At 39.3% G+C, this 12140-nt stretch overlaps 1 protein-coding gene across 2 annotated transcripts in view; it reads left to right on the forward strand.

Annotated features, from left to right (window-relative positions):
- Positions 1-8641, forward strand: part of LOC129701007 (DEP domain-containing protein 1B-like) — a 40257-nt gene extending 31616 nt beyond the window's left edge. For both annotated transcript variants that reach the window (XM_055641905.1, XM_055641906.1), the window contains one exon: positions 585-8641. In XM_055641905.1, coding sequence (XP_055497880.1) covers positions 585-734 — 150 coding nt within the window. In that variant the 3' untranslated portion in view covers positions 735-8641. The remainder of the gene's footprint in view (positions 1-584) is intronic.
- The last annotated feature ends 3499 nt before the right edge of the window (positions 8642-12140 follow it).

Consider the following 12140-nt stretch of genomic DNA (forward strand, 5'->3'; position numbering starts at 1 on the left):
AACAACCTAATTTAGCCCGCGGCTAAAAGCTCCGCAAACCTCTGCTTCAGGATGTAACTGTCCGCGGGCCAGTGATCAGAGCAGTCTAGCGACCCCCAGCAAGGACTCACCCACTCCGCGATGGAAAGTCCACGCTGCGCCCGCTGTTGTAGCTCTGGTCCCGACTCCAGAAAAGGCCGCTCCAATCCATGCTGTTAGGCTGCAAGGGAGTCAACATGGAAAAGTCGCCTCTCCTTCGAGGAGGCGACCAAAAGCGGTTCTCCCCCTTTCCCCTCCCCACCAACCGCCGCACAAGACACACTAAGGGACACCCAAAACAAACTAAGTGTGCGGCGGTTGCGACAAACCAAAAAAAACAAAAAACAGTCGAAATAATGGATACCCTGCTGGCAGGCAGCCGACTCGCAGCACCCCCACCAAGTTTAATCTTGGTTATGTACGTGTGACATAAACAATAGCAAATGTTAAATTGTCTATTTACTACTTTAGGCCATCTTAGTCAAATATACTTCAGAGGAGGAAAAAATACTAACAATTGTTTGCCTATTAATTCTATTTTACTGAACATGTTAATTGTCCTGCAGTTCCAAAAAGAATATCCGGAAATCTATCAAAATCGCTTCCCCACCTATGAGTGCGAGAACAAACTCTTCCAGGATAAACCCAAGATCAAGCCACCATTGCTGATTACAATGAAGAAACATCTTCAGAAAAAACAGAACCTCAGGAGTTGAATAAAACATCAGTTCAGAATTTTAACATTATTTAAGTCTATTTGCACAATTTCTAAATTCTGTGAGCCAACCATATGAAGAAGATTTCTGTACATAGAAAAATCAGATACATTGAAATTCTGGTCATCGTAAATATCGAAGATTTTCAGACTGTTTAATTATTATTTTTTTATTTATGTTCCCCTATAGATGAACTACTAGGCATATCTATTTAAAACATTTAGGGTTTCCTCCTGCAAAATATTTATTCTGCAGTGTTTCAGGATTACTTTGAAATAAAAATTGTGTATTTAATGTAACACCAGTCCATCAACATATGACATGCCTTTTGCCTTGTAGACAACAAGTCAATCATACAGCACAGAAACAGGCCCTTCGGCGCAATTTTTCTATGCCGACTGAGATGCCCTATTAAAACAGGCTCTGCTTGTGTTTGGCTCATATCCTTTTAAACCTTTCCTATTAATTTACTGTTTAAATATCTGTTAAAGGTTTGTTCAACCTGCTTCAACTACCTCCTTTGACAGATTGTTCCACATACCCATCACCCTTTGTGTTCCTATTAAATCTTTCCACCGTCACCTTAAACCTATGTACCAATGTCCTTTAGTTCTTGATTCCCCTACCCTACTTGATTCCCCTACTAAAAGATTATCTGAATCTGCCCTGTCTATTCCCCCTGTGATCTTAGACACCTTCCTAAGATCACCCATCGTCCTTCTCCACTGCAAGGAAATTCCTAGCCTGTCTGACCTCTCCCTGTAGGTCAGGCCCTCGAGCCTTGGTAACATCCTCCTAAATCTTCTCTGCACTCTTTCCAGCTTATCAGCATTCACTGAACAACGGTCATGCTATTCATTATGAAAGTTCTGACCTAGTTTGAGTTCCCAAAATATAATACCTTGCATATATCTGAATTAACCATTCCTCAACCCACTTGTCCAACTGATCAAGAGCCTGCAGTAATTTTTTATAACCATCTTCGCTATCTATGATACCACCTCTTATGTTATCTGCAAACTTACTGATCATGCGTCCTACATTTGCATCTAAATCGTTGGTAAGTCTGATTAAAGCCTTGATGAAACTGAATGACAGAAATGGGTATTGTTAAAGTATATTACACAATTTTTAATGTTTTAAATTTGAAATGAATAACCTACCAAAAGTTATAATTATTTTTATATATATACCATGAAGGAAATGTTTGACTCATTCTAGTTGTAATATTGTAGTCCTTATATATAACTGATCGAATTTAAATGAGGATTCCTAAAGTTAATTCATTTTATCCATTTAAAAAAAGAAATGTTTAGCCAACTTCCTGGTAGATTTCCATTACTGCCTCTCTTGATTGTTTTTGTGTGCTTTTGTTGAGTTGAGCGGATAGTTCTAGCTTAATAGATGCTTAATCAGATTTCTCAAATTGGAAATTGAATTATCTTCAATAGTAATGCTTTAACCTAGAATTATTGTGGTAATTCTTTCAAAACCTTAGTTGCACACTATGATACAAAATGTTCTAAATTAAAGACAAGGACAACAAAAGTTGAAGACATACTTGAGGCATGTGTGTGCAGACAAATGCCTGAGTAGCCAAACCCCCTATTCCGCCTGGCAGTAGTAGGTAAAATAGAGCAATTTTCATGCTGCTTCATTTATTCAGCTCGTGTGATGTCACTTGTAACATATTGCAACCACTATGCCAATTTTCAAAACTTAGCTGATGGTTGTTCACCTTGTTCTGTTTGATAGGTACATGTGCCTTGCAGTAAATGTCACAACACACTATCTCTTCCGTCCGAAATGAGTTTAAAAACAGTGGATTAAATTTGTAGATGCTGAAACGTATGACACAGCAAGATATTAACACCTCATAGAAGGTGACTGGAAATAGATTGGTTACCCATGTTATACGAAATAATTTCAATCATTCTGAAAACAAATCCATATTTTCATCCATACACAACTTGAACGAAATACATTTGCAGGTCATGGAGAGATTGGCAAAATGGGACTCATTGGATTCCTTTACAGGTAGGAAGTGGCCCAATGAACTGGATTCCCTCATTCCGTGTTGTGCATAAAGTGTTAACTAGTAAGTTTGTTTTATTGAGTTATCCAAACAGACATTGGCCATGCTCATGTATGTTTGGGTGCAGTCAATTATCTTGTATACCATCTTCCTAGAAAGGTGTATTATTATAAAATCTTAATGCAGAAAAGGGCCATTCAACTCATTACCATATACCATCTCATTTTTTAAATGACATTGTTTAGCATTGCAAATTGTTTTTTTTCCTGTAATCCTACATGTATGTCTGATGGTCTTTTCAAAAGTAATGAGGGAATTGGATTCCACCACCTTTCAGGAAGTATTTTCTGTGTCTTTTCTAGGTCTATTGGAAATAAATTTAAATTTCCCCCCTGGCTCTTGGTAGTTACTATTAAAGGCACTCATTGTGTGGGTGGATGTCTGTCCTGCTGTGCTACATCGCAGTGAGAGGATGTGCATGGAGCGGCTTGATCTTGGCTGACATCTAAGGTCAGCCAATTTAGTAATGTGCTGATGTAGTGGGCTGGTCAAAGTCTGGCATCTCTTTATTTTAAAATTCAGGACTTTCATTTAGGATAATTTGGTAATTAGCGCACACCATAATTTGGTCAGCTCACACCACTTCCCCGAACGCGTAGGCCCTCCACAACGGAATGACATGAACAGCACCATTAATCAGTTGGTTGTTATACCCGGTGAAACATTATTTGATGAGCCATTTGGTGCACAACTTTAATAAACAAGAATAACTGAAGTCAATAACGGGTGAAGGAAGACCCGGTGGCGCGCCCGAGGCCACGCGTGGTGGCAGGCCTGGTTCGCTGCCACGAAGAAGGGCCCAGCGGGTGGCAGCCATGGGGGAAGCTCGGAAGCTGCTGAGCTCAATCCCAAACGTTTAAAGGCCAGAAACCTATTTAGCAGAGGCCTGTGATGGCTGATCCTTGGAATTTCAAGAAAACGTAATTCTCTTTTGCCTGCCTACCTCTGTCTTCCATCACTAAACTGAAGTATCGGATGTTCCATATTGCTGTCAGTTCCTGGATCTTTACCATGAGGTCTATTTTTCACTTTATCCAAGCTTTCGTGTGCAATTGATATCCTCAAATTGGTTTGTAATATCAACAGTAATTGTTTCAAATCACTATCTGTGTCTAACCATATTTTGACATCTCTTAAGCATATGGTGACCTTACTATGCCACTTTTATTCTGGCATTCTTGACACTGGAGGACTGTCCTGACATATGCTCCAAGGTTTTGGTGCCTTTCTATAGCTTGTTGTGCATCTGCTCGGGTACAGATTGTACCTCGGTAAGAGTTAATGGTGATATAGTTTCTTGCAATTAATCCAAAGGTTTGACATTATCTTCCCAGAAGTCTTTGATCCTATATCTTTGGCATGCCATGTCTTCAATTTCTGATACTCGAGGCCTCTCCAATTCCCTTAGATATTTTGCCAGTGCAGTAATAATTGGTGACACTCTTGATTGTCCTTTCTTTGGAATTTCTGTACATCCCAGAGGATTCCTAGTGATTTCAACTTTTCCACTTGGTCTTTGTTCTGTTTGCCGATCATTTGGAATGAAGCTCTGATCACCATCATCAGATTGTTACAATGATATAATTTTCTTTGCCTTTGCCAAAGGTATTTGGGTAAGCACAGGCCTCCGTTTTAGTTCCTGGTGTATTAGTGCAATCCCCCATCCACTGCCATTCAATAAAGTGGTAATAAATTATTGAGACAATGAGGGTCTTGAAGATCTCAATTGTTTTGTAGGGGCTTCAGTTTACCCTTACCATTTCTTAAATTTAAAGTACCAGTTCTATTTGGTTTCTCCATCTGAAAGGTCAATCTAATCTACAATATATTTTTAAATCTCCCCGTGCTTGATGATGCTTTAACGCTCCAATTTGTCAAGAAGTTGTATGTAAAGGTCTTACTGTTATTAATCATATGGAAACTTGGTTTTTCCTGACATTAATCTCACGGCCAGTACTACTGCAAAAGGTCTGGGAGATTTTGAGGTTCTAGGCTATTTCAATGTAGGAGTCACTAAGGATAACCATTTCATGTGAAAAGGTCAGAGTATACAGCTAATACTCTGGTTGCCTGACTTCAGCCACACTCCTTTTCCCCATCTCAAGTGTACAGATAAGATGTTCTATAGCAATAGTAAATAGGATTGATAATGAGATCCCATTGCTTGACTCCTTGAAGAAAATGGCATTGGTACCAACCTCAACCACCGTTGGTGGCTACATTCAATAATATACCCAGATATCTAGAAAAGAACAACAGATAACATAATATTCTTTATTCTTTGAATATGCATGTTATATTACTGTCCTACTGCAGTTGTACAGTGCCCCAGTGAGACTGCACCTGGAGTATTGTGTGCAATTTTTGTCTTTTGAAGAAGGACATTATTGCTATTGAGGGAGTGCAGCATAAGTTCATCAGGTTAATTCCCTGGATGACGGGACTGACATGATGAAAGAATGGGTCAACTGGGCTTGTATTCACTGGACTTTAGGATGAGGGGATCTTATAGAAATATATAAAATTCTTAAAAGATTGGACAGGCTAGATGCAAAAAAAAAATTCCCGATGTTGGGGGGGGAGTCCAGAACCAGGGGTCACAGTTTAAGAATAAATGGTAGGCTATTTAGGACTGAGATGAGGAAAAATGTTTTCATTCAGAGAGTTATGAATCTCTGGAATTCTCTGCTACAGAAGACAGTGGAGGACAATTCACTGGATGTTTCACGAGATAGTTAGATTTAGCTCTTTGGGCTAAAGGAATCAAGGGATATGGGGGAAAAGCAGGCTTTAGATGATCGGCCATTATGATATTACATGGCACTGCTGGCTCGAATGGCCTACTCCTGCACCTATTTTTCTGTGAATTGTAAGAGATTAGGAAATTGTTTTCATAAATGATATGGTTGACCAAATTCTTTGATTTTTATTTTTTTTAATATCTTGAGGAAAGGATTTTTTTTATTGGCTCTCTGATTTAGATTGTAAAAAAGTACAGTACAAGAACAGGCCATTTGACCCACAATGTCTATGTCAAACATGATGCCAAGACCAACTCTTATCTGCCTGCATATCATTCATATTGCTCGCTGCAGATCCATATGCCTATCCAAAGTATCTTAAAGTCCACTAAATGCCACTAGCGTAAGCTTTTGTTCCAGCTTTCACTGATGGCTTACTGATATTCTTTATTGATGGCTTTACTGATGTCTGTTGGTTGGAACCAAAGTTCATCTCCACAATTGTCCTCTGACTACCTAATTTATGGCATCTGAATTTGGGAATAACGTTGGCTGTATCTGACTGAAGAGTAAACTTAGTTCCTAATATAGGTGGTGTTGCATTCTTTCAAGATGGTCTGTTTCACAATTTTCTATAATGCAAAGTCAAGTCAACAGTGCATGCATTGAGACAAACAAATTGGAAAAAAAAACATTTTGTTTATTTATTCATTTTGTTCATATAGATTCTATGATGGCCAATTTTATTCCACATCTCAAAATTTTGTGAATTATGTAACGATGAACTTCTGTTATATGAATGGCCATAATACGGAGGTTATGTGTAGATGTGAATAATGCAACATTGAAATAATATTTGAAATAAACATTTATATTTAAACATTGTATATGTTAATTTTACTCCGTTTATAATCTAAAATATATTGATGTGAATATCTTTTAGGAATATTGTTCATCGAGATCCAATGTGTATTTTCTATTATTTATGGTTTGATAATGTTTTTAATCAATAGCAATAATTACTATTCAGCTTTTTTGTAATGGATCTGTAGATTAATTAGAAGCAACCATGTCTGTTTTACAGCATGTGCAAAAACATTAAATGCCAATATTGTAAAGATAAAGCTAATATTTTGTTGCAATAGTTTGATCTTAATTGCCTTTTAAATCATGGTTATATATTAGTATAGTTCAGGGGACCTGCACTGTTTTATATCTATGCTCATCCTGTTTGGAAAGTGGCATCCATTCTGTGTACTGTTTGTTAAATCATTGTGCCAAATAGTTTGCAGAACAATTTATTATTTTTTTATTAGTCGTCTCTAGTTAAAATTAATTATTATTCCTCAATTGTACTAGTTCTCAATTTAGAGTTGAAAGCAATTACAGCCAGCACATAGAATATAATTTGTTTCATTTTGTCCTACAAGTTCATGACAGTCGGGATCATTTACAATGGTTAAACTGTTTGTTTTTTTTTTGTATTACAGACTACATTCTATTATTCCACCTCTTGCTGACATATACCAGTAGGAATTATAAAATTATATATTTTTTATTGCATATGGATTATGAGGTTTTCTTTGCTGGAAAATATGGCATACAGTTTCAGAAGAATCACCTGCACATGTAAGGCCAGGATAAGGATAATTCTACGAGCTGTAGTGGGAAAGTTCTGTGAAGATCAAGATGGGTTTAGTTGTGATTTTATTAAATAATGGAATCGTCTTAATGACCTATTTATTGCACTCCTGTTTATGTTGCTGTGTTTTGTAATTGTAATTAATTTATTTATTAGCCAAGTATATAAAAACACACAAGGAATTTGATTTGCCATACAGTCATACCAAAACGGCAACAGGATACACAACTACATAAAATTTAACATAAACATCCACCAAAGCGCACTGTGATGGAAGGCAATAACGTATTATCTTCTTCCCTCATTTCCTCCTGCGGTCGGGGCAATTGATCCATCCACAGTCGGGCCGATCGAAGCTCCCGCAATCAGGGTGGTCGAAGCTCCTGCGCTTGGAGCTCCCGGTCGATCGCTAAGGAAGGGATTGCGAGTTCCATGATGTTAAGCCCGCGGTTGGAGCTCCCGCAGTCAATCCCTGACAAAGGGATAGCAAGCTCCACGATATTAAGTCCGCAGGTTCCTGCAATTGGAGCTCCCGAAGTCGGTCCCCAGCAAAGGGACTGCCAGCCCCACAATGTTAGGTAGCAGTGCGGACGGAGATACGATACGGAAAAAGTTGCATCGCCGTCAAGGAAAGAGATTAAATAAAGTTTCCCCTTCCACCCCCCACATAATATAAAACTAAAGATACACTAAAACATACGTTTAACAACAGACTAAAAACAACAAAAGAAGAGCAGAACAAGACAGACTGTTGGCGAGGCTGCTTCATCCTAGCTTTGAGGATGTGTTCATTTTGAGTTTTGAGAAAGAACTTTTGCCCACATTCTGGTGCATTTCCATACAGGAATGCTAAAGCTCTGATAATGTGGCTCCTGCAGAGCTTTTACGGTACCAAAATAGTAGACTTTTCTAGTTACATGGATATTATTCCTATCAGTATTTCAACCCACTTTTAATTCACTGATTTAATTGTTATACAGAAGTGTAAAATTTTTTAGTGAACAAAGTCAGTTTAGAGACAGAGAGAAACAAAATCCCAAGGGTTTGCAAAGTGAGCATGGGAATGTGATCCCTGTGAGTCCGGAGTCTAGTCAGCAGGATTTCCAAATAGATTAATTTTTGAAGTTTTACTCTATTTGGAAAGTTGGAAAGTGCACTTTTATTAATTAGCTACATTTGCAGCAGTAATTGTGCATAATATGAATGGACTGCACAATTCGTTATGTATGTGGTCGTCAAAATAAAAAAATAAACAAGGTTGCCTCCGCCACTTGCCTGACTGATTTTGCAGATTACTTAAATGCATAATTCTGACATGACTTCAATTAAAGCATTACCTGACTGGTATTTTAAATTGGAGAGGATGAATGCATGTGAAATGAAGGAAGAGAATTGAAGGGTATACATATTTATTTGATTCCATAAATTTCTGGAATTATAAAAAGAACAAAGAAAACCAAAGTGTCTACATCCCATGATTTCAAAAATCAGATGAAGTATGATTGAAGCAAAGCCTCTAATTATTGACCTTTTGTATTTGTTATCAGAATTTATTTTAAAGCATAACATTTTAAGACATCACACAGACCATAGACTCCCCACGATTTACTCCATGTACACATTACGTTGCCTTGGAATAGCACCAACAAACTTTCCCTTAATGTAATCCCCTTCCTCCTGGGGCTCTCTCTGTGTGGGTACTTTATCAACCATTCAGCCTGCCTCCGTCGGGCACTGTCAATTGGGTGGCACAGCGGTTGAGTTGCTGCCTTACAGTGCCAGAGTCCCAGGTTCAATCCTGACTAACGGTGCTTTCTGTATGGAGTTTGTACATTCTCCCTGTGATTGTGTGGGTTTTCTCTGGGTGCTCTGTTTTCCTCCCACATTCCAACGACGTGCAGGTTTATAGGTTAATTAACTTCTGTAAATTGTCCCCCGTGTGTAGGATAGAACAAGTGTTGCTGGTCGGCACGGACTTGGTGAACCAAATGGCCAGTTACCACACTACATCTAAATTAAATAATCAAAGACATTTTTCACCCTGGTGATTCCCTCTTCTCCCCACCCCCATCAACAGATGATGCAAAAGCTTGGGACCATGTACCCTCGGGCTCAGGAACCATAGACTCGGGAACAGGGTGTTCCCCTCTGTTATCAGTCTTCCCTTAAGTTAGAGCGTAGATCCGATCTTCCAACTTACCTCACTGGACTTTTTTTCTGGATTTGAATGTGACAATGCTGTAAAACTATATTCTGCACTGTGCTATTTTCTCTCTACGCTATCTGTTGTACTTGTGGATGATTTAATTGTACTTGTATAGTTCGATCCTACACACTGGGGATAATTTACAGAAGCAAATTAACCAACAACCCTGCACGTCGTGGTAATGTGGGAGAAAAACGGAACACCCAGAGAAAACATACTCTGAGTCAGGTTGGGGGGAGTTCCCCCCCCCCCCCCCCCCCGCCGCGGGTACCATGTGATCCCATGCTACCTGCTCTGCTCTAAAGTCGGATAGTCGGCAACTAAAACGTCTCCCCCACCTGGTTTGCCAAGTGAGGAGGGGGCTGTGGACCCCCAGCAGGACCTAAAACAAGACCTGTCGAAGGGCGGTTGAGCTCCTAATGAGCCAACGGCTATCCATACTTCAGTTGAAGTTGCGATCACTGTCGTACATAGCATTGTAAGGCACCGTGCTCGTTGATGTTTTCGATGATGATGATGATAGTAAACTCTGAGTTAATTGGGTAAACATAGAAAAATAGGTGCAGGAGCAGGCCATTCGTCCCTTCGAGCCAGCACCACCATTCAATACGATCATGGCTGATAAGTATGAAAAAATATTTTTACTGTACCTCAGAATATGTGACAATAATGAACCAATACATAGATATATACATTTCATAGAATATTGAACAGCAGAGGAACAAACCCTATAACTCACAATGTCTGCGCCTACATATATTCCTTCATTCTCTGCATATCTGTGCCTGCCCAGTCTCTTGAACTAACCTTTCTCCACCACTCTTTATAGAAGTGTGTTCTAAGTACCCACCATTCTTTGTTTTAAAAGTACCTTTCCTTTTAAACTTTCTCTTTTAAACTTTGCCCCTCATTTTAAAGCTATGCCCTCAAGTTCTTGACATTTCCACGGGTGAAAAAGGTTCTGACTACCCTATTTATGCCTGTCATCATTTTATATACTTCTGTCAGGTCTCCCTTCAACCTCCGATGCTCTAGAGAAGATTATCCATGTCTGTCCAACCTCTCTTTGTGGTTAATACCCTCTAATCCAGGTAGCATTCTGTAAACCTTTTCTGCTGCACTTCAAGGCCACTCCGTCCAAGAGCAGCAGTTCAGTTGAAACTCCACCACACCAGCTATGGAATTCTAGCTTTTGTGGAAGGGACAAAAGACAAACAAATTAACAATAATCAGAATTAATGGATGAATAACCTGTATAATATTTTAATGTTCTAAAGTGGAGGATATCATCATCTGATGTAGGCCCATATACTGTATACCATAAATGTTCTCTGAAGTGGCCCAGTAAATAAACTACTTGCCTCTTAAATTTCTGCTCCATACGTAATCCACACATCCACAGTTCATGAGTCTTAGCCAACTCTTGTTCACCTCCCACTAAAGCCCTGACTTCACCTTTGACTGACAGGTCTCTGTCCCTGAACATTTTCCTTCAGCAAAGTCCAGGTCCAAAACTTGCCCATTATTTTTCTTTGTTTTTCCATCATTATCATTGGCCATCTAATCCTCTAGTGCAGTGCCCAATGAATTTGTAGGCCTTCAATATTATGTTATTTGGCATAATTTAACATCTTACTCTTTCAGTGTGTTCTGTATATTTCTCCAAATATCTGTTTTTGACATATAAAAGCAGTATTTCAGTACTTTCATAAGAAAATCAAGAAATAGGTAGGTTGCCTCCCGGCGAGCCGTGCAGCAGAAGGCCACCTCCTGGTGAGCCATGGCTCATTGCAGTGACCATAAGAGCGGGCCCAGAGAGTTTGCTGCTGCGCCCAGTCTCTGCTCACCCTGTGCGCTGGAGAGGAGGGAGTCGGACCGAGGGCCAGGAAGTGGACCCAGCTGCGGGTCGCAGGGCAGGGCCGCTGGAGGCCCTGAAGCAGCATGGAGCGCAGCCCGGCGAGCCTCAGCTGCGTTCCAAATTATTTTGCTGCACCTGGTACACGTGCTAATAAAGAAACTATTGAGGTAGGGAGCTAATAGTGAGATTGTTTTTCTTCATGGGATGTGCATGTCAATAGCAAAGCTAACATATAGCACCCATCATGTTTTCCCTTGCGACTTTTAGGCCATTTCAGGCCACAATTTACAGTCACTTTCTTCCGGATCTGGAATTGGGTTAAGGCCTGGCTGGTCAAAACAGCTAAAGGGCACTGCAACAGATGTAGTTTTATAATAATCTGGTAGTCTCACAATCAAAAATGCAGATACCCGTTTTTTTAATGAGGTTATTGGTCAATTGTGAGTTCCAACACACACATATGCTCAATATAAAGTTTTTAAAGATATTTATGTTGCCATATTCTCTTTTGTAAAAGACATACAAATGCCATGTTGTGGCATTTTATTGGGGTAGGTGTTCTCAGAACCAATCCAAGCATTGGAAGTGGGAAATCATTGCTGACACAGATTTTCAGATGTTTGATCTGTTTAATAGCAGAATTTTATTAGCTTTACTGTTGTGGGAATGTGAACTACTTCATGATTTTATACGTTGTTATGTTAATCTGATTGTAAGAAAACAAGGAATTGGTCTTTCCGGACAATTCTGAGATTCTTGCAGCTCATTAAATAAAGCAGGCGGATTTGCAAACTGAAAGCAGCTTTTGTTTTCTTAAAGCTCTGTGATTGGACAAGGTATTTACCCAAATCTCTTAAATCTGCA

The sequence above is a fragment of the Leucoraja erinacea genome, chromosome 10 (assembly GCF_028641065.1).
Source record: "Leucoraja erinacea ecotype New England chromosome 10, Leri_hhj_1, whole genome shotgun sequence".
NCBI lineage: Eukaryota > Metazoa > Chordata > Chondrichthyes > Rajiformes > Rajidae > Leucoraja > Leucoraja erinaceus.